Raw genomic sequence first — 24,177 nt, forward strand, 5'->3', positions numbered from 1 at the left:
TGCCCGTCACTTTCACTGGAGCTTCTATGATAGAGCACCGGAAGGTCATGTCACACTGTCACTCCGTGGAGGGCAGTAGCAGAGGTTGTCTGCGCGCATTGCACAGATGTCCACCGGCTGCCAGATAGGAGGTGTCAGGCTCCTGGCCCCACTACCGGAGCATGCTGGGGGTCCTTACCTCCTAGAGCCGTCGTCGTTTACTCAATGAGCCGACAGAGGTCGGTGCCATAGTGTCCTAGGCCGCATCATCTGTCCACAAGTACCTGTTGTGGGGGGGGGGCATGTCTGGGCATCCGCTGTGGTATCTTCACTGGAGGGGGAGTCATAGGATGGCACTAGCCTAGCAGAATATAGGGAGGGGCTAGGGGCCGGGTTGGGATGGGATGGGATCTTCTACCCCATAAAACCTTTGCACCTGTCACCTACTGCAGTATATTAAGCTGCTAAGGTCTTTCCTTAGTGTATATCCCTCTAGTGTCCATTTTTGGTATTGCATGCTCACCTGGTTTTTGATCTCGGCTTGTCTACTGGATTCTTAAAAAATTAATAAAGTGCTATGCAATCTTCATTACACTAACACTTTACATATATCTACTCTTTCAATGTGACACCAATAGTGAATAATGTGCACTTGGGTAGAGAAGTTATATACCTAAATTCAAAGAGCAAGTAGTGTCTTCTGTATGACCCTCATCAGATTCACATGTGAAAAACAGAAAATATGCATATATGAATATAGTATAATTCCATATGTACAAAGAAGATACTGATTCCTCCCATAGGATATACACTCACAATGGGTTGAGCAACCCAGTTTGCTCAAACTATAAGGCGTTTTGTCGGGGTAACGGGATCCAATGTGGTGTCTGTTATTTTGGTATCCACAGCTTACAATGAAGATGTTTCGTTCAATGTTTATTGCTCGTTTTGTGGCAACTCCGCCATGAGTGTCAGCTCGGGATATATAGAGATCAGATGGAGAGGGAGCTGTTTAAAAACAGAGATAACAATTAATCAGTAATAAAAAAACCAATATGCTCACGTACAAAATCGAAGTTCAGTGCTCCGTCTGTGTAGTTTGAGCTACTTCCGGGTGGGCGTGACGCCTGTGTGCATGACGCGTTTCGCCCAATCAGGCTTCCTCAGATGCATGCTGACATCTCCTCTCCATCGCCTTTTTATAGGCAGCTGTATTGAGCCTGTCGGGTAGGATTCCTTAAAGTGCAATTGTCCGATATTGTTATCCATATAGGGTGTTTTTTAATGTTCATTCATAAAGAGCACCCATATTAAAATATCCATAAAAAACGTTCAAGTTGAAAAAAATTGACTTGCTTACAGACATTTTTGTTAAGAAAATTCAATTTATTATGAGCTAAAATCACCTATCAATCACATCTGGTAAATAAATACATAGAAACATATGCAAATGTAGATAAGAATAAATTAATAATAGAATAAATTAATTATAAATATAAGTAAATATATATAAAAATATTATTGCCACCAAGGGTTTTGCCACCAAGTACTATGTCAAAACATGTTGCATTACATATTTTTCGGACATTTTATTTTTTCTTGGGAAACAAATAGAGCATCAGGATATATAATTATGTATTTGTCAAATGTTAGCTGGAAAAAAAATACATATGATAATCCATAATGTAATGTAACACAATACTCTGTGTTACATTACATTATCACAGTCACAACATGCCCTCAAATCATGGGCGCACAAAGCATTTTCAAGCCAAAAAATTAACGGCTAAACTAAAATTGTGTCCCTTGTGATTTTGGTTGGAAAAGTACCACTAAACACCAGAAATAACCCACACATTCCCCAAAAGCACACCCCTTGAAGATTTCAAAGACACCCCCACATACCTTTTTCAGGTGGCAACCACAACCACCACAAATCTTCCAAAAACAGATGTTTTTTCTCTCCTCTGTTTAACCAAAGGCGTCAGAAGAAACAAAACAGTAATGTTACAATGTATACTAACTGTTGAGAGGTCTTTGGGAACACAAACTAATGTGGTAATGTTCGCCAACTTCTAAATGGCCTTAAAGCAATCACAATTTCTGGGTATACCAACTTGAATATAGGCAGCTCCATCATAACATAAAAGGCCATCCCTGGCACATCTGAAAGAAAGGCCGAGCTGGACCTGGATGACATACAATCAGTGAGGTGAATTTTACAATTTAAAAACTCATGGATATCAAGTCTTACTGTTTGTTTTATATGGTGCTATCATATTCCACAGCACTATACAATGGGTAAACAGGACATAACAAGTAGTGCATAACAATTTGACTTACAGAAGTAAGGAGAGCCCTCCTCTAACGGGCTTTCAATTAGAACAGTACTCATCAACCCTCTCCTCAAGGCACACCTAATAGTCCAGGATTTAGGTATTACTCAGGTATGTCTATGGTGTTGCAAAATTAAAAAAACAAAAATACCTTAACCCCTTCATGACAGTGGCTGATTTTGTTTTAACATTTCTGCGGTGCTCGTGTTTAGCTATAGTTTTCTTCTTTCCCATATATGGTGAAAATTTTAAATATCCTTTACTCATCTATAAAAGCTAATAAAAATAACCTGCTAAATACATTCTACTATTCGTCCCGAGTTTAGAAATACCCAATGTTTTTATGCTTTTTTCAGCACGTTATAGGGCAATAATTACAACCGTTTTGCTTTTAAAAACCATTTTTTCCAAATCTGGTAATCCTGCCCCATGTGCTATTTGGAACCTATTTGAAGGCATCGAATTCAATTCAGCCCCATCAAATCATATATTTTTTAAAACTAGACACCCCAGGGTATTTCAAATGCTAGTATTTTAAGCCATGGCTTGAGAAAAAACCCTATTGGGTTGAAACGTCGCCACTCGTGTGGAAATAAAACTGCACTAATTTACTCACATTGCTGAGCACCTCGTACTTCTTTGCTACATTTCAGGGTGTTGGGTGAATACCCTGCTCATACAATAAAGGTGCTGTCTGTATTGATCATGTCCTATTTTTGGGACATCTTTGGACCGGGCCAATTCGACTTTTCCTATCAAATCATACATTTTATAAAACTAGATAAAACACGCCATTGGCATTTAACATGCTAGTATTATAACTCTTTCCATGCTAAAATTATTTGTAAAGATATAGAGCTAATTTTAGGACTTGCTCATAAAAATAAACTTTATGTACATAGTGGTATCACTGTACTCGGGAGATGTTGCTGAACACATATTGGGATGTTGAGTGACATAGACCAGGAGCTGTAAATTCATAACTGAAGTAGAACGTAAAAAAAAAAAAAAAAAAAAAAATTGCTATCACAAAGTTTGACAAAGACTGTTTATATATACATATAAATATATATAGTTTTCATTTATTTTACTAATCACATTATTGACTTGCATGGGTCAATGGGAGGGTCTTAAGAGACCCACTTGGGAACTTTTTTTTTTTTTAAAGGATGCCACCATCTTGCAAGAGGGTAAATCTCTCACAGTGGTAACAATGCGTCCTGGGGTGGGTTTTCAATGTCACTGAATGCCTCACTGATGGCCTCCTAAACTCTTTTAAACCAGGAGTCTGCTGCAATACCATATATGGCAGACGTTGACATCATGGGGGAGGGCACACGGGGCCCCTGGTGCCGATCTTGGTGTTGCTGAATGCCTCGACATCCACATTTGGGTGAAGAGATCGATTGTAGATCGCTTTCTTCACCCGTTTGAAGTTATGGCGTGTCTGGCATCTCAATTGTTGTCAAGAGGTTAAACACCCTAGACAAACCTATTTTTTTTAAATTTGTTTTATCTAGAGCCATCAAATTCCATAGCGCTGTACAATGGGTAGACAGGACATAACAAGTAGTATGTAACATAAAAAATTGACTTACAGAGACAACAGGTGAGGAGAGCCCTGCTCAAACGAGCCTACAATCCAGAATGTCTAAATTCTGGACTGTTGAGGAGCACTAATTTAGAAGATGCTTTATACATGGCCATCCATGCTATTCCTGGGACAGAAGCTCACAGGGGTTCACCCTTCATAATGGTTAAAGAAGCCATAGAGATGAAACTGCAACTGCTCCAGCAACCACTCCTGCCAACTACCTTTTTAGTGAATAAACACTAAAATGCCCAACTCAGTCTCTCATGTTTCCTTAAAAGAACTGCAAAGTTATGGCGCCACTAGCATTTTTTCCATAACATAAGTGATGTCTGTTAAGAGTGGATTCTCTGCAATGCTTTAAGCAGCTGTGAACAAAATGCTGTAAAGTAAGAATGCTTTCAAAAACAGACATGTAAATGGTTTATTTAGCAAAATGCAAAGTGAGTGGACAGAAGAAAAATCTAAAGCAAATCAATATTTTGTGCGACTACCCTTTGGCTTTAAAACAGCACCAATTCTTCTAGGTACACTTGCACACAGTTTTTTAGGGAAGGTTGTTCCAAACATTTTGGATAACTAACCACAGCTCTTCTGTGGATTTAGGCAGCCTAAATCGGTTGCTTCTCTCTCCATGTAATCCAAGACAGACTTGATGATGTTGAAAACTTTTACACAGTAATGTATTTACATGCTTTCATTTAAAAATCAATTTAATTAATACATATTGTTTTGTGAACATGGTTTTGAATCTGTAATACAAAACCAGGGTGCATGCCTGGTGTAGCTCCAACTAATTTCTACTGTAGCCTTTATGACTATGTACACATGTAAACATTTAAAAAGAGGAAAAGAAAAACATAGTAATTCATACCACAGGATAATGTTAAAGACTATTATAAAAATGATACATTTTCTAGCATGCTGCAGATTCCATATGCATTGAACCTTAACAGTTTCACCAAAGAAGAATGTATATTACAGTACAGCTCAACTAGTACATAGTTCACAAAAACATTAAAATGAAACATAAAATTCATGAAGATAGTTAGGAGAATAAAATCCCATTTCTTTTTGTGTAAAACCATGCACATATAAACATCCAGTATGAAGAGATTGCTCTCCTTAGAAAATACTATTTCCCAAAGTAAATTTTTAATGCCAGGCAGGGATAGTTACATAAAAAAAACATTGTAGCTGTTGGTGTCCAACAGTGCAGTTTCAGGACGAATTAGGTCTAATTAGTACAAGTACCAGAGACAGTCAGGGATCTGTGGATGCTAAGGAGATGTCTTAAATATGCACTGGGTACTAGAACACTGAAATTGAGAAACTCTGAATTTATACTCTGAGTATAAATTCTCAATAAATACTATACAGCACTTATAATTGTAAAATGATATATGTTTACATAACTGTCAATTTCCCACTATGGGTTTTCTTATGTACAGAAAGTGTTGATTTTTGAGCAAAACCTTTGCCACATTCAGTACATTCATATGGTTTCTCTCCAATATGAATTCTCTGGTGCTGGATAAGAGAAGTATGCCAAGTAAAACGTTTACTGCAGTCTGTACATTCATATGGCTGTTTTCCAGTGTGAATAATCAGATGCTGAGCAAGATGTGCCTTCATAGCAAACTGTTTCCCACAGGTTGTGCAGCTGTAAGGCTTCTCACCTGTATGCTTTCTCCTGTGACTGACAAGATGAGAGCTATCAGTGTAAGTCTTCCCACAGTCTGTGCATGCATATGGCCTTTCACCTGTGTGGATCCTTTTGTGTCTAAGAAGGTGAGTGCTGCCTTTGAAGCTTTTCCCACACTTGTTACAGACATACGGTCGTTCCCCGGTGTGGGTTCTTCTGTGCAGTATGAGGCCAGCATTATAAGTGAAGCATTTCCCACACTCTTTGCAAGTGTAGGGTTTCTCACCTGTGTGCATTCGCTGATGGTTAACCAAATGCGAACTGTCACTGAAGCTCTTCCCACATTCAGTACATGTATACGGTTTTTCTCCTGTATGAGTTCGCATGTGCCTTACTAAATGAGAGCTATGGTTGAAGTTCTTATCACATTTTTCACAACTGTACGGCCGCTCTCCTGAATGTATCCTGCGATGCTGACGAAGGGCTGACTGGTGAGTAAACCTTTTCTCACACTCAGAGCATGGAAATAGTCTTTCCCCTGTGTGAATTCTACGGTGTTGGACAAGATCAGAACCACGAATGAAACTTTTTCCACATTCAGAGCAAACGTATGGCCTTTCTCCTGTATGGATTCTACGATGCTGAACCAAGTGTGAGCTCAAACTAAACGTCTTTTTGCATTCAGAGCACATATATGGTCGCTCACCAGTGTGAGTACGCTGGTGTTCAACAAGTTGAGATTTTTGAACAAATTTTTTCCCACATTCAGTGCATGAATGGGGTTTCACTCCAGAATGAGCCCTTTGATGTCTCCGAAGCACTGAGCTGCGACCAAAGTTTTTTCCACATTGATCACACACATAATGTCTCTTTCTCCGAACAGACTGATCTGGATCCTCAGATAGCTCCAAAGAGCACAATCTTTCTGGAGACTCTGAATCCCATATATGTTTTGTAACACTGTGTGATTTTCTTCTAGATGACCTTCGTCTGCTCATTTTGAGGTCACCTACATTTGTTCCTTGTGAAGAATTTGATTGGTCCGGTGTTAGCTTGGACTTTTTCATACTTTCCTTGCTTCCATGTTCTATAGGAAAATATTGAGATATTGCCATATCCTCAAAAACCTGGTCTGGCAAGTCAAGAGGCGTAGATTTTTTTCTCAGTTTGTTCAGCATGGATACATAATCTGTTAAGAAAGGAATAGAGAATGGCTTAATTGCATGCAGCCACACTAGTCTATATCTATAATGACATATACAGTATGTTGTAGTTTTAAAAACGGTTCATTTAGAAATATGTTAAGCTATATGGTGTACGTACAGTAGCTACAAATCCATAGTTACGTACACCCAAAGAAATCTAGAATATACAGTGAAGGAAAAAATTTGATCCCCTGCTGATTTTGTATGTTTGCCCACTGACAAAGACATGATCAGTCTATAATTTTAATGGTAGGTTTATTTGAACAGTAAAAAACAGAACAACAACACAAAATCCAGAATAACGCATTTCAAATAAGTTATAAATGGATTCGCATTTTACTCAGAAATACGTATTTGACCTCTTTGCAAAACATGACTTAGTACTCGGTGGCAAAACTCGTGTTGGCAATCACAGAGGTCAGACGTTTCTTGTAGTTGGCCACCAGGTTTGCACACATCTCAGGAGGGATTTTGTCCCACTCCTATTTGCAGATCCTCTCATTAAGTCATTAAGATTTTCCCTGCAATGCCAGGGTGACACTACAGATAGACTCCTCCTCCATATCCGAGATAGGGCCAGACTCCAAAACATTTACAAGCCCTTCCCCTCCTGATATCCCCAGTTTTTCTCCTGCCCTACATCAGGTAGGGAGGACTCGTCTCCCGTTTGTTATTTTCTTCGGCTCTAGGTAGAGCCGGTTCCCTGGGCCCTTAGTGGGTGATACCTTTGGCACTATAGCCGGACGTCTGGTGCCAGCACTGCCCGCGCGCACTTACCTCTCTGAGCCGCTGTTGAAATCCAAACATGCTCGGTGCTCCGGCTGTCACAAAGCCTTGCAAGATTCCAGGAAGAAGCTTTGTACAACTTGCCTAAAGTCGGTTGCGGATTCTGAGGCGGCTGGAGGAACGGAGTTTGACCTGGCTTAAAGAGGATATGCAGTCCACCTTCTCTGCCTTTCATCAAGCTATCCCTGTACCTTCCTATCCTCACCTTGTGACAGAGCAAGAACTGTCAGCCTCAGTTTGATTATCCTGAGGTAGAGGAGATTTCATCTGAAGAAGGGGAGAAATGGAAAAACAGTTCCTTTCTTTTCCCTGTGGAGGTTCTTATCAGACCTCACCAGGAGCCCCTGTCTTCCTGGCTCGTTCGATTATCCTAACTGCAAATCACCTCAAAGGAACTTTGAACTCTCGAGCGGATTTCCTCAGCAGAACTCCTGTTCTGAGTGGTTAGTGGGCTCTGCACCCTCGGGCCTTCAGGCTTATTGTCCAGCAGTGGGGCTTACCTGAAAAATCGACCTTATGGCCTCCAGAGTTAATGCTCAGATTCTGGCCTTCTTCTCCCTCAATCCTCGGGATCATCCTTCGGCAGTAGATGCCTTCACCCAGACCTGGAATTTCCGTCTTGCCTACGTTTTTCCTACCGTTTCGCTGATTTCCAAGGTTCTGCAAAAGATCAAGAACGATTTTTCCATCTGTTATCCTCATCGCTCCAGACTGGCCGAAGAGCGTATGGTATACGGACTTGATCAATCTCAGTGTCAGAAGCCCTCTGAGGCTCCCTGCTTGGAGAGACCTTCTTCCTCAGGGCCAGTTTCTACATCCGAATCCAGAGATCTTCCAGCTGACAACCTGGAGGTTGAGCATAAGATCCTGAGGGCTCAGGGTTTCTCTGAGACTCTTCTTTGCAGTAGGAAGAAGGTTACCTCCCTCAAATATATTAAAATCTGAAAGAAGTTTTGCAATTGGTGTGGTTCCAGAAGGATTCTTCCTTCCTCCTGTTCCCCAGGATCGATTCTGGAGTTTTTGCAGGAGGGTTTTGACCTTGTTCTACAACCATCTACTATCAAGGTCCAGATTTCTGCCATTAGTGCCTTACTGGGTGTTGATCTTGTTTCTCTTTCAGTCAGACGGTTTTCTAGAGCCATTGTCGCCAAGATGGTTCCCTGGGACCTTAATCTCGTCCTTCATAGACTCATGTTGCTGCAATCTCTCTTCATTTGCTGTCTCTGAAGATTGCGTTTTTGGTAGCTATTTCCTCCGCTAGACATATCGGTGAACTTCAGGCTCTGTCTATGCAAGAACCATTCCTGCGTTTCTTCCCGGAGAAGGTTGTCCTATGTCTGCCTCCAGAATTTACACCAAAGGTCCAGTCAGCCTTTCACAGAAACCAAGAAATTGTGCTGCCTACCTTTTTTTTTTTTTTTTTTCTCATCTTCCCGATCTGCTGAAGAGGAACCGCTGCATACTCTAGACTTTAAGAGATACCTCACTATTTATCTGGAACGGACTCCTGCGTAAATCCTCTCACCTGTTTGTGTCTTAATCCAGCTCCAGCAGGGGTTTGAACATTTCCAAGCGCGCCATTGATAGATGGATTGTGTGGGCAATCAGCCTGGCATATGGGTCATTGTCATGCTGGAATACCCATCCATGACCCATTTTCAATGCCCTGGCTGAGGGAAGGAGGTTCTCACCCAAGATTTGACAGTACATTGCCCCATCCATCGTCCCTTTGATGCGGTAAAGTTGGCCTGTGCCCTTAGCAGAAAAACACCCCCAAAGCATAATGTTGAAGGTGGGGATGGTTTTCTTGGGGTCATAGGTAGCATTCCTCCTCCTCCAAACACAGCGAGCTGATGCCAATTGGTCAATTGTGGTCTCATCTGATCACAACACTTTCACCCAGTTCTCTTATGAATAATTCAGATGTTCATTGGCAAACGTCCGACAGGCCTGTACGTGTGCTTTCTTGAGCAGGGGAACCTTCCGGGCGCTGCAGGATTTCAGTCTTTCACGGCGTAGTGTGTTACCAAATGTTTTCTTGGTGACTATGCTGCCAGCTGCCTTGAGCTCATTGACAAGTTCCTCCTGTGTAGTTCTGGGATGATTCCTCACCTTTCTCATGATCATTGAAACTCCACAAGGTGGGATCTTGCATGGAGCCCCAGACCAAGGGAGATTCACAGTAATTTTGTGTTTCTCCCATTTGCAAATAACCACACCTTCTCACCAAGCTGCTTGACGATGGTCATTTTAGTCTTGTGTAGGTCTACAACCTAGTCACTGACATCCTTGGATAGCTCTTTGGTCTTGGCCATGGTGGAGAGTTTGGAATCTGAATGATTGATTGCTTCTGTGGACAGGTGTCTTTTATACAGGTAACAGGCTGAGATTAGGAGCACTCCCTTTAAGATAGTGCGCCTAAATCTGAGCTGGTTACCTGTATAAAAGACACCTGGGAGCCAGACATCTTGCTGATTGAGTAAAATTCAAATCAATTTATAACGAACTCGAAATGCGTTATTCTAGATTTTGTTGTTTTTCTGTCTGTCACTGTTCACATAAGCCTACCATTAAAATTATGGACTAAATGTCTGTCAGTGGGCAAATTTACAAAATCAGCAGGGGATCAAATAATTTTTTTACTTCACTATATGATGCTAAGCTCAGAACCTTAAACCAAGTATTTTCATTTACACATTGCTCCATTCACTTCTTGACAAAAAGGATAGGGGAAAAAACAGATAAGTGTTAGCATAACTACTTTTTAATGCAAGTATTCTTTATTCAAATATATGTTTTTAATATGTCTACCTATCTTACTTGGTGAATGATGAGACTGTTCCACGTAAGACTCCTCGCCTTTCTCAATCTTCACTATAATATTTGGTTTTTCATATTCATAGCCTGCAAACAAAGGTATGTTTAGGGGTAACAAACACTTCAAATAAGTGGATACATAAAAGTTTTACATACATTTCTGCAACAAACAAATCTGTAGCGTTTGTATTTTAGAAAAAATTCTAAATGCCAGAACAAAGAAAGGACATATTGTAATTCCATTATTTCTTTTTTGCCTAGCAACAATATATTTGACTGTTTTTGTATTTCATTTTAAAAGTCGTTTGAAATGTAACACATGAAGCCTGAAGGTTGTACAAAATCCTTTACAATCACACAATTGGTAGTTATAGATAAGTAGATCAAATTCTTAAGAATTACACAATAATCTAATTGTATTTCCCGAAAAATATACACTTCCTTAGGAGGATCTGTTAAACAAAGAATTGCAGAAAAGTCATAAGTAGCAGATATGAGTAATATAAGACTATTTTTGTATGTACCCCCCTGCAGTGTTCATTCAACAAAAAATATTGTGATACACAAGAAAGACAAATCCCAGGTAGAAATTTAACATTTCCTTCGGATCCCTGGCAACACTGGCAATGATATATACCAATGTTCAATCTCTAGGCTATAGTCTGAACTCGTGATAAAGGACTGATCCCTGGTAGAGCAGGTCTGGATGATCTGGGAGGTAAAACGGTTGAAGAACAACATCTGCCCCACCCATTTGGGAAGACTAGATGGGACAAATGGTTCTCATTAGACCATCAAATCCTATGTTTCAACAATGAGAGGTGAAATAAACTTCTGTCTTTCTGTCTGATGCTGATGCCATCAGACCTAAAGATGACTTAAGCAAGAGATGATTGTTTGAAACCTCTTAGGATGCAAACTTCATTCTCTAGATGGATCTGCAGTCTAAACAGGTAATCCAAACTGAAGATTCAAAGAGCCTTGAATGTGTATGACTGCAAGACAGGATGAACTGACCTCCACCCAGGGAAAAATGCGAGCTACCAGCTCTTTTTGAACATCGCTCCTTGTGACCCCTTGGTGGTTTCAGATAAACCACATTAGTTCTGCCATCTGAGATTATAATCCACAGTGGAGCATGCCAAGACAGATATGACATGACTGTATCTTAACCACCGCTGAAGAGACAATCTCACGTGAACAGAAGGTAGATCCCAAACCCTGAGCAGAGGATGAGCCCTAACCAACTGACATCTTGGATACAGACATAAATCCATATAAGACCACCATCTTTCTAAAGGTGCCGGAGTACTGACTCCTGTACACAAAAGAAAAGCTTTCTGTTGTATAGTATTTCCAGCCGATCACCTCCAGCCAAGACATTTCAAAAGCTGAATTGTGTTGCTGAAGTGGGACTACAGAGGATGGAGCAGTCAGTCGATCAGATAAGGAACTACCTGGATCCCCGACCACCTGAGGTGGGTAACAACAACTGAGAAAAACTTTAAGATAGTAACCAAAGTAAGTAACCGGAACTGAACAAATTCCTAAGGCATGGTCCCTCTGCCTTTCTGTCAGCAAAGTAAGATCTTAGATTTAGCTACTGCTGCATTGGCCCTGAGAAATTAAAGAACAGTGTCTTGTCATCACTAAAGGTAAAGTCTTTTAACCCTTCTAGAGAAAAGAGTCTGATTCTAAATCAAAGGAGCCAATCTGAAAAATTGGTTAAATGCTTCTAGAACTGGAAAAGTTTAAGGAATTTGAGATTAGTTTGACAAAAAAAGAGCCTTCTTAAGCATCTCCAGTTGTTGGAGGACAACCCCGCTAGCAAGGGGGAATTCCAAACACCATCCAAGGGCCTATTCTCCACCACCAAGAGAGGGAGGCCTAGGTTGGCACCCAAATGTAAAGCCACCCCAAGAGATCATATTTAGGCTGTAGACAGGAAAAGGAGCTAAGCCAAGGTTACATCCAGCTGGGCATGACACGAGGCAACCTGCAAGAAAGTCCACCCAGGGACCCAGTAAGCTAAGTGCCACCATACACCCTGTTCCTCTAACCCAGGGGTGTCCAAGTTTTTTCTGCAGTGGGCCACTTCATCACAATTGTATACGTGCGAGGGCCGCACTCATTTTTCACTGAGAGAAAATATGGCCTTTAATAAGATATGCCGATTAAAATAAAGTAAATGACACAAAACCTTTACTTTTCCTCTCACTGATTTCTGGGATTTCTGGGCCTACAAATTCAGGATTCTGGATAAGTAAAAATAAAATAGTTATTTTATTTTATTATTTTATTCTATTTATTTTAGGGATGCACTAAAATGAAAATTCTGGACCAAAACAGAAAATTCAGGGTTCACTTAGCCGAAACTGAAAGTGACCCCCCCACACACTTTTAATAAAAGTAAGTTACACACCAAAATTGTACAAAAAAAATGATATATTATGATTGTTAACAGCAATCTCAGGCATACCCAGATTCCAGCATGCACTGGTTGGCTGGGCATTGTATTTTTTGTCCAATTTTAGTGTGTAACCACACTTTTATTAAAAGTAACACACCACAATTGGACAAAAAAACCCAATATGACTTGGCATGATAGGAGTGTGATTGCTAACAGCAAACACACTCTTTTTATACCCAGGCAACCAGTGAATGATGGAACCTAGGCATGATGGGACTGTGATTGCTGTTAGCAGATTGCTATTAGCTGTTAGCAATCACACTCCTATCATCCCAAGTCAGCCAATACATGCTGTTACAGGGTGGCTGTATGTGCAGACCCCATACGGCTGGCAGCATCAATACACAAGGGGGGCAGCTAGCCAGGTTTCAGCACGTACTGGCTGACTTGGCATGATAGGAGTGTGATTGCTAACAGCAAACACACTCTTTTTATACCCAGGCAACCAGTAAATGCTGGAACCTAGGCATGATGGGACTGTGATTGCTGTTAGCAATCATACTCCTATCATCCCAAGTCAGCCAATACGTGCTGGTACAGGGTGGCTGTAAGTGCAGAGCCCATACTGCTGGCAGCACAATACACAAGGGGGGCAGCTAGCTGGCTGACTTGGCTTGATAGGAGTGTGATTGCTAAGAGCAATCATAGTCCCATCATGCCTAGGGTCCAACACTTACACATCCATGCTATCACACACACACAAACTCATTCATTCCCTCAATCAGACATACTCATTCACACAACCTCCCCCACCCCCTTACCTGCTCTACAGCTCTCGATGCCGCTCACAGACTTCAGCAGGGGGAGCGGCCTCCCCCGTTCTCCCCACAGAGGAGGCAGGACTGGAGCAGAGAATAGACCCTCCCACAAGTAAGCAGCAGGGCTCTTGTGATCCTGGCTGCTGATCTCACGAGGGCCGCACCTCGAGGTTTTGCGGGCCGCATGTTGGACGCCCCTGCTCTAACCAAAGCATGTGGGGAGGCAAAAATAATTTCCTCCAATGTACACTGAAAAATAAGTGGGTGGTTTCGAGGGACAAGAACTTATTGGTATGCTCAACGCACCCTCACCAAATCGTGTGTCTTGAGGTATCAAGCTCCGCTGTGGCATTTTCAATGTGACAAAAAAGCGTGACGTCATAGGACGTAACATCAAATGTGGATCTAACATTAACTGCCTTATCACAATGCTGGAAAAACGCCTCTGGTGGACATCTTGTTACATGTAGCTACTGCAGCAGCAGGTGCCCCTAACACTGTATTGCTATGATAAGTGTAAGAATCAGAATCAAACATACTGGATCTAAAAGGGCAACTGGCAACACTAACATGGAGAAATGCTTACTGCTGAACAGGTACTGGCTGTGGTCAGTGCTAGTGAGGGTGGAGAATGGGTAGAGGCGGATTAGGAAGGCTTTTTCTGGGATTGCGCAACCCAACGTGTTTGACAGTTGGAGCGGGCTAATTCACGAGCACAGAAGGAGATGCAAAGTCTATGAAGGCTAGACAGGCTGTGGTGATAGAGGATTCAATTATAAAGAATGTAGATTGTGTAATCTACCCCCAAGACCCTGAACGCCTAATAGTTCGCCGTCCACCAGGTGATCGGGATTGACAAATTGTGGACTGGGCCGACAGATTGTTGGGGGGCTGTTTGATAATCCAGCTGTAAAATAGACCATCGTACTCCAGTAGATGTTTTTTATTGATATTTTTCTAAAGCATTCAATACAGTTACTCCTAAAAGGTTATTAGGCAACATTTTTGCACCTGGATTAAAAAGTGGGTTAAAGATTGATTCAAGAGAATTGTTGTCAATAGAAAAGCATACACAAGGGTTTTGTCCTAGGTCCACTTGTACTAAGTGTTTTTATAATCTTACAGTGGATATTTAACCCCTTCAATCCCAGGGGTTTTTGGTACCTCAAAGCCCAGAGCAATTTTGCAGTATGTCGGTTTAGCGATTATTCTCTTTTCCTGTGAATAGTGTACCCATGTAAACTATATGTTGTTTTTTCAAGGAGAGATAGCGCTTTCGTTTGATACCATAGTTGGATGATTAGCTGAAAATTTAGAATGAGAAATTTAGTAAAAACTAGCGAAGATTAGAAAAATAAACAAATTTTTTTTTACATTTTCCCTCTGAATCCTCACAAAATTAGGTAAAGTGATGGAAAATCCCCTCCAAGTTTATCAATTCAGGTGTCCTGATGTCAGAAATACCTAATTTATATAGATTTCCCAGACTTTCCCAGCACCAGGGAGCATACTATTGGGTAAAATTAGGTATAATTTTTATGCCTATGGCTTAACGGGTTTGGGGGTTGTGAACGGGGGCAGGAGGGTTATACTGGCTAGATGTTATGCTAGGGCAATGGGATGTAAGGTTTTTTTAAGATTTTTTTTTTTTTATTATCTTTTTTTATATATTTTTTTTTTATTTTAATTTTTTTAAATTTTTTTGCATTTTTTATATATTTTTTTTTACCTGGTTAGACAGGTGACATCACAGCTCACATTATAATTTTTTTTTAGTATTATTTATATTATTTTAATGATTTATTTAATATTTTTAAATGACTAACCGTTTTTTTCTCAGAGAGATGGTTTCTCACTCCCCTCCCCGCGATCCCCCTGTACCGATCACACGGTGATCTCTATGCAGGTCCTCACAGAGATCGCAGCGTCTCTGTGCCTCATCGGAGGGCAGGATATCCCCGCAGGCGATCGGACAGCAGAAAGCCGGCAAAGTCGGCTTCCGCTGTCAATGGGGAGTCCAGGCTGTCAAACGACAGCCTGGTCTCCCGTGCAGCGGCAGGGATGTGTCCGACGCTGCACAAAGGGCTGGACGTCCATAGGGGTTTCTTAGTGGGCGTTTTTTGGACGTCCCGGTACGTCTATAGGGGATTGAAGGGGTTAAAAGCCTTGTGTCCGTGTTTGCACATAATACAAAATGAAGCAAGGTAAAACAACGTGAATTAGATGTTTAGTTCCCTGCAAGTAGATTTAGTTAAATTGGAGGACTGGGCAACCAAGTGGCAGATGAGATTTAATGTTGACAAATGTAAAATTATGCATTTTTGGGAAATAAATATGTAAATTATACCTTAATTTGAGTTTTATTATGGAAGTCATTAAATAAAAGAATTGGGAATAACTGTAATCAACAAATTTCAATGTTCAATGTCAGTCAGCTACAGCAAAGGCTGGTAAGATATTGCCATGTTATAAAAAGAGGTATTAACTCACAGGCAAAAAAACATAATAGGAAAATGTGTCTTTGAGGGGAACAGGATACCATCATACACACAGGGACAATACCAGCCACTCTCTGATGACCTGTTCATTAATATAACTGTGCAAAGATCAATTTAGACATTCTGCTATCAAATTGAATAAATGCCTTTAACGTCTTAAAATTTTTATGATGTTCCACACCATCACGATGCACCGAGAACCATGCGCTTCCCAGTGCATGGTTCTGCCTCACACCCAAAGCAGTCCCTGGCATGATCCCCATCCCAGGAGACTTGCACAATCATGTGAAACTTCCTTTCTTATTACAATGTGATTATTAAAATCTGAAGAAAAAAAAAATGAAGAAAAATGTGGTAACATTTAAAAACAAATTATGCAGTGACTTGCCAGGCACGTCAAGCAAAAACAGCCTGTTAACGACCAATGACGTGCCCTGAACATCATGGCATTAAACAAGCTTAGAAAGCAATCTAAGATCGACTTTTTCACTTAACCCCTTAAGGACCAGGCTGTGTTTTAAAAAAAAAAAAATCTTTTACTCATCCAAAAAAGCTTAAGAAAAAACCTACTAAATAGATTCTACTAGAGGGTCCGGAGACCATCTAGTGAACTTTTTCAACTTGTTTACAGGGCGGCTGCCATCTTGCGGATGGCGAAGATCACTTGAAGCGGCTGCTGTGACCGCTCTCCGGAGCGGTCACAGCCCGTCCTGGGGTAAGTATTTGGTGTCGCTGAATGCCTCCTGATGGAGGCATTCCAGCGACACCATTTAAGTTTAGGAGGTAATCGTTGATCGCCTCCTAAACGCTTTTAAAAGGTATTTGAAATGCTAGTAACTCTTTCCATGCCAGGATTTTTGGGAAGATACGGCGCTAATTTAATATACATATACACTCACTGGGCACTTTATTAGGAACACCTGTTCAATTGCTTGTTAACAGAAATTGCTAATCAACCAATCACGTGCCTAAATAGGCATGTAGACGAAGTCAAGACCAGACTGGTTCCAGATGACAGAGAGGCAACAGTAACTCATATAACCACTTGTTACAAGGTATGCAAAATACCATCTCTGAACGCACAACACTTTGAACCTTGAAGCACATGGGCTACAGCAGCGGAAGACCACACCGGGTGCCTGTCAGTTAGAACAGGAAACTGAGGCTACAATTAGTACAGGATGTCAGGGTCAGACTTAACAACATGACGTAAACAACATGAAAGCATAGATCCATCCTGACTTGTATGAATGGTTCAGGCTGGTGGTGGTGTAATGGTGTGGGGGAAATTTTCTTGGCACACTTTGGGACCCTTAGTACCAAATCAGCATCTGTAAGGACTCGGGTGATCAGGTCGGGTAGGAGCCTATGTGCAGGCGATACTTGGGGTTCGGTCTGTAACCCACAGTGCATGATTATATAAACAAAGACACCACAAGCAGAAATCCAGGTAATGCAATGTATTTTATGTATATAACAGGACAAGCATATACAGTCTAAGCAAGAAACCGGACGTATGGCAAAATAAATACCGGTAATAAGTCTTTTGGCAGGGAGCCCGCTTGGAAGGGCACGAAAGGCAGAGAGCCCGCTTGGAAGGGCACGAAAGGCAGAGAGCCCGCTTGGAAGGACAAAAAGCAGGTAACCAGGACCGGTACAGGTAGGTGCAGAGCCACAGCAGAAAGGTCCACAGACTTCAATACAAAGGCCCTGACTGAAGGGTAGGGCAGGTTCATAAAGGCAGGGTACTCCAAGTAACAAGGCCCAGCTGGATGTATTGACTAGGGCTCAACCCAGGTAACAAGGCACACCTGATCCTAGAAATTAGTTCTGAGTGCTCCAGAGGGCGGAGGGTGGCCACTAGTGGTATCAGATTTAGATGCCACAGGTATAAAAAACATGGATAGGACATTCTCCTATCACTTTGATGACTGAAAGTAACCCCGCAGACTCCTTGTAATGGCTTTTATATTCTGTCAGGACTCGGGTGATCAGGTCGGGTAGGAGCCCATGTGCAGGCGATACTTGGGGTTCGGTCTGTAACCCATAGTGCATGATTATTAGGGCTGAAACAACTAATCGATAAAATCGATAATGAAAATCGTTGACAACGATTTTCATTATCGATTAATCGAATCGATTTTTATCAATTATAAAAATTATAATCCGACCTCAAACAGAGATCGGATTATAACACTAGAATCCAGATCCCCCGCAACTCTGCAGGGGACCTGGATTCCCCTCACTGTTGGCCGGTCTCTCGCTTCCGTCTCTCTCCCCCTCCCATACACCCCTCTGACTCCTCCCCCCTCCCATACATCACTCTGCCTCTCTACCCGGCTCCGTTACTGACTTCATAGAAGCCTCAGCGTAAGTGAAGGGCAGTAACGGAGGCTGTCTGTGCGCATCGTTTAGACCCCCACCGACTGACAGAGGATCATCCTCTCTGTCAGCCGGTGGGGGTCTGCATCGCACAGACAGCCTCCGTTACTCATCTTCACTTAAGCTGAGGCTTCTATGAAGCTGCAGTGAAAGTTCCTGTCAGTAACGGAGCCGGGTAGAGAGGCAGAGCGGTGTATGGGAGGGGGGAGGAGTCAGAGGGGTGTATGGGAGCCACCCTCCCATACACCACTGGCTCCTCCCCCTCCCATACGGCACTCTGCCTCTCTACCCGGCTCCCTGGTGTCTTGTGAACCTCCGTGGCTGACAGGAGGCAAAGTGATGTATGGGAGGGGGAGGAGGCAGAGTGGTGTATGGGAGGGGACAAAGTGGTATATGGGAGGGGGAGGAGGCAAAGTGATGTATGGGAGGAGGCAGAGTGGTGTATGGGAGGGGGGAGGAGGCAGAGTGGAGTATGGGAGGGGGAGGAGGCAGAGTGGAGTATGGGAGGGGGGAGGAGCCAGAGTGGTGTATGGGCGTTAGTTGCAGCCCTAATGATTATATAAACAAAGACACCACAAGCAGAAATCCAGGTAATGCAATGTATTTTATGTATGTAACAGGACAAGCAAGAAACCGGACGTATGGCAAAATAAATACCGGTAATAACTCTTTTGGCATGGAGCCCGCTTGGAAGGGCACGAAAGGCAGAGAGCCCGCTTAGAAGGGCACAAAGCAGGCAACCAGGAACGGTACAGGTGCAGAGCCACAGGAGAAAGGTCCACAGACTTCAATACAAAGGCCCTGACTGAAGGGCAGGTTCATAAAGGCAGGGTACTCCAGGTAACAAGGCCCAACTGGATGTATTGACTAGGGCTCAACCCAGGTAACAAGGCACACCTGATCCTAGAAATGAGTTCTGAGTGCTCCAGAGGGCGGCCACTAGTGGTAGCAGATTTAGATGCCACAAGTATAAAAAAGCCATGGTTCAGGCAGCGAAAAAGCGGTTCCTGACAGCATCGTTTATACGCGACAGCCTGCGTGAGTATTGTTGCTGACCATGTCCATCCCTCTATGACCACAGTGTACCCATCTTCTGATGGCTACAAAGATCACATCATCTCAAACTGGTTTCTTGAACATGACAATTAGTTTACTGTACTCCAATGAATCCAGATCTGAATCCAAAAGAGCACCTTTGTGATGTGGAGGAACGGGAGATTCGCATCATGGATGAGCAGCCAACAAAACTGCAGCAACCGCGTGATGCCATCATGTCCCTATGGACCGAAATCTCTGAGGAATGTTTCCAGCACCATGTAGAACGAAGGCAGTTCTGAAGGCAAAAGGGGGTTCAACCCGGTACTAGCAAAGTGAGTGCTCCTAATCGCAGCATGTTACCTGTATAAAGATATATGTCCACAGAAGCAATAAAAAAAAAAAAAAATTGTGAAGAGAACCGATATACCCCAAAAATAGTGTGTGCTAAATAAATAACTATTAAAAATACTTCCCTTTTGTTTTCTTACAGCTGCCGCCTCAAAAAGAAGAAGTTTTTGTGCTGTATCACAGCCTTCGGGGGATCGGACCTGAACATCCACAACATTTGGAGGAGAGATCCTGGACACAGTGGGGTTCCCCCATCCCCCCTCCCTGAGCGCACCTAGCACATAACTTTTTGTGCATTGGATCCCGTGAGTGCAACTATTTACTATCCTATTCACAAGCTTTTGTAAACAGTATCACACTATTGGTTGTGCCTTCTCTCTCTCTCTCTCTCTCTCTCTCTTCAGTGAAGTCTAATCCTGCTATGAGAGGAGAATGAGAAACACATGCAAACCTTCAGCACTATTGTGAGTGCAATTGACACAATATAATTAACACCGTATTGTCTGAACAGTCTATACTATTGTTGTTGTTTTGTTAGTTTCTCTTACATGAGCGCCCCCAATTGAAATTGAACCACAGAAGCAATAAGATTCCAAACTCTCCACCATGGCCAAGACCAAACAGCTGTCCAAGGATGTCAGGGACAAGACTGTAGACCTACAGAAGGCTGGAATAGGCTACAAGACCATCGTCAAGCAGCTTGGTGAGAAGGTGACAACAGTTGGTATGATTATTCGCAAAATGAAGAAACACAATAACTGTATATGTCCCTCTGTCTGGGGCTCCATGCAAGATCTCATCTCGTGAAGTTTCAATGATCATGAGAACAGTGAGGAATCAGCCCAGAACTACATGGGAGGATCTTGTCAATGATCTCAAGGCAGCTGGGACCATAGTCACCAAGAATACAATTGGTAACACACTACACCGTGAAAGACTGAAATCCTGCAGCGCCCGCAAAGTCCCCCTGCTCAGGAAAGCACATGTACAGGCCCGTCTGAAGTTTGCCAATGAACATCTGAATGAAACAGTTGCCAGATGAGACCAAAAATCGAGCTATTTGGCATCAACTCAACTTGCTGCGTTTGAAGGAGGAGGAATGCCTATGACCCCAAGAACACCGTCAAACATGGAGGTGGAAACATTATGCTTTGGGGTGTTGTTCTGCTAAGGGGCAGGAAAACTTCACCGCATCAAAGGGAATATAGATGGGGCCATGTACCGTCAAACTTTGGGTGAGAACCTCCTTCCCTCAGCCAGGGCATTGAAAATGGGTTGTGGATGGGTATTCCAGCATGACAATGACCCAAAACATACAGACAAGGCAACAAAGGAGTGGCTCAAGAGGAAGCACATTAAGGTCCTGGAGTGGCCTAGCCAGTCTCCAGACCTTAATCCCATAGAAAATCTGTGGAGGCCTCGAAAAACTTAATGACTTGGAGAGGATCTGCAAAGAGGAGTGGGACAAAATCCCTCCCGAGCAAACCTGGTGGCCAACAACAAGAAACGTCTGACCTCTGATTGCCAACAAGGGTTTTGCCACCAAGTACTAAGTCATGTTTTGCAAAGGGCTCAAATACTTATTTTTGGAGCAGTCACAGTGCATCCTGGGGTGGGGTTTCAGTGTTGCTGAATGCCTTGCTATCGAGGAATTTCAGAGACGTCATTGAAGCTTGATCGCCTCTTAAGCTCTTTTAAATCAGGTGTCCTCCGCCACACAGTGTATGGCAGACGTTGACGCATAGGAGAGGGGCCGCCATTGGTCGTTAAAAGGTTAAAATACTTTTTTTTCACATGCTAAATATTATTTAAACCAGTAATTTGTAATCATTCACAATCTATAAAACACAGGTTTCTGATTTTATGACACATGAAAAGTAAAAAAAAACAAACAAAAAAACAAAACAAACAAAAGATAGCATATATGGTAGATATAGGGATGTTTTTCTTACCAACTGAGTTGAGAGTCTGATAATTTTCCATCATGACTTCTCTGTAAAGAACTTTCTGTGCTTCTTCCAAGCAATTCCATTCATCTTCACTGAAGTAAACAGCCACATCATCAAATCTTATAAGAACCTAAAAAACAGTAATACTGCATTAAGTTCTTTAGGACCAGGGCTACTTTTAAGCTGTTTACCCCACTTGACCGAGTCGATGCTTGATCACTTCCTAATTTATTTATTTTTTTTAATATAGTGAATATGATCACTTTCTAAGCCAGGGACATCATTGGGCCATAACTGTTTTTCAGTGATGTGCCTGGCACATCATTGGTTGTTAAGGAGTGATTCAACTATGATTTCTCACCAAGTATTTTTTACTTTTCAGGACAAGTAGGGCTGTCTTCTGAAATCATAATTAAGTATATAAACCATTGTAACAACGGCCACAATGTTCATGGTTTCACCTATAAAAAAAAACTATATAGCCAATGCATATGAAAAATAAGCAAAATGTATTTAGGCATTTGTCCTGTTTTTGGAAACACCTGACATGCCTTGTATTTCAATCTATTTTGGTAGATACAATTCTTAATATGAAAGATGTTGTGGTAGTGTGTCCCTCTGCAGGGTACTTTCACAACAGGACATGACAAAGAAGGTTCAAAATAAAGTCTGTTTTATTTCACTCTGCAGCCAAACAAACACAGTCATCTAAAAGCAGAGACTGACAGCGTGTTAATAAACAGGAAATAAAAAGAAAAACAATTATTTTTACACATAGGGGGCTGTAAAATGCCATGTGTTATATTGAAAATCCATCAAGTAGCATCCACTCCTTACCTGGTGACTCATCACACCAATACTGGCCTCTCTCTCTCTCTCTCTCTCTCAATACTGCAGCAAATTTTAAACCCAAGTGATTAGTCTCCTTGAACCACCCATCCAGTTCATGCCTGTGCAATGCTGAAAGTTTTTTGTGGGAAGGGTTTATACACTCCATGAGACGTGCATCACTGTTTCCAAACTAGATTTTTTTTTTTTATATTCGCTGGATGTTAGACTCCAACATCAGCTAGATAAACCAAGAGCTTTCGAAAAGTATACATATTCAGCAGACAACTCAAAGTATTTTACTAGGGGCATTTAACACTTTTTATTTAACGATTTTAGCAACAATCCATGCTAAACATTTCAGCAAAGTTTACGAATTACAAAGTATTTACAAGTAAGGAAACAGCTCTTGATTTGTATTCTGCAACAATATCCTACATGCATGGATATGTCATGTTTTTCAGACATGGTGGGGTCAAAATTGTAGCACATGCATTATCAGTTTTCAAACGTGGAATTTTGACAGATAACTCTCCTGGCTTTGGATCTCATTTGAGGCACAAAAAAAACATTGTTTTTACCTCCTCCTGATGTCCCTTTTTGGTCATGAGTAATCTGATTATAATCAGCCCAGTCTTAATTGGTTCTGCAGCAGAGCCTTAACTGACAGCAACTGATCTGAAAGCACCGTGTTCCAGGTCAGTGCTGTCAGAGATTTGTTTTTTGGGTTTTTCTTTTTTTATATTTCAATGCAGGTGATCTATAGGAGCACATCATTGATTGTCACTTGGTAACCACAAGTCTTTGTGGACTGAAGACATCTGGGATCACATCATAGAAGCTTTATGCAATCACTGCAACAAAAGGGGTTAAAGCTGAGCTTGTCTTTCATTTAGGCAATCGTTCACACAGTGAACTGGTTTACGTCTGTCATTCTGTTTCAATGATGGCCCCTGATAAAGCAGAATATGCCGGCGAAACACATATTGGGCATTGACTTTTAATATCTAATTCTTTTCCATTTTGTCTTTTGTTTGGGTCGGTTTCAACTATTTCAAGCTAGAAGTCCGTCAGGGCTCAGCAACTTTGACTGAACACTTAGAGACAAGCACATAGCTCCACTTGGTGTTGAGCACATTAAATGTTCCTTTAATTTTTTAGGTGTGAACGTTTTGAACATCCCTAGACTGAACTATACATTACGTATGCCATTGCAACTTTTCCTGTTGGATAAATGTGCCAGGGATGGCCATTCCAAATGCATAGTAAAATCAATGAAATGAAAATCCTGCTACAGTGAATATTCTCATTGTCAGTATCCCTAAGAGAATGTTTAAATGCTTACAAACTGTGTATTTAAAAGATGATTTATCAGAATATCAGAAATCTAATAGATCATATAGGGGAAAAAAGTCAGAATACATATTACATTGGGAATAGTTTATTTTTCTATACAGAGGAAGATTATGGTGAACATGAATAAATAAGGTGCCCACTGTACCCCTTTTTACATCTGGGACGGCCCAAACCGGATAGGTTGATAGATA

The 24,177-nt window shown here is 41.7% G+C and overlaps 1 protein-coding gene across 1 annotated transcript in view; it reads right to left on the minus strand.

Annotated features, from left to right (window-relative positions):
* Positions 1–24,177, minus strand: part of LOC149289544 (uncharacterized) — a 53,404-nt gene that overhangs the window by 24,580 nt on the left and 4,647 nt on the right. Inside the window, exons 2-4 of the mRNA XM_089490622.1 lie at positions 10,363–10,446; positions 6,041–6,740; positions 5,549–5,956 (exon numbers count right to left, since the gene is read on the minus strand). Coding sequence (XP_089346748.1) covers positions 5,549–5,956; positions 6,041–6,740; positions 10,363–10,446 — 1,192 coding nt within the window. The remainder of the gene's footprint in view (positions 1–5,548; positions 5,957–6,040; positions 6,741–10,362; positions 10,447–24,177) is intronic.

The sequence above is a fragment of the Sceloporus occidentalis genome, unplaced genomic scaffold (genome assembly GCF_023333645.1).
Source record: "Sceloporus occidentalis isolate IW3139 unplaced genomic scaffold, rSceOcc1.0.p SCAF_45, whole genome shotgun sequence".
Lineage (NCBI taxonomy): Eukaryota > Metazoa > Chordata > Lepidosauria > Squamata > Phrynosomatidae > Sceloporus > Sceloporus occidentalis.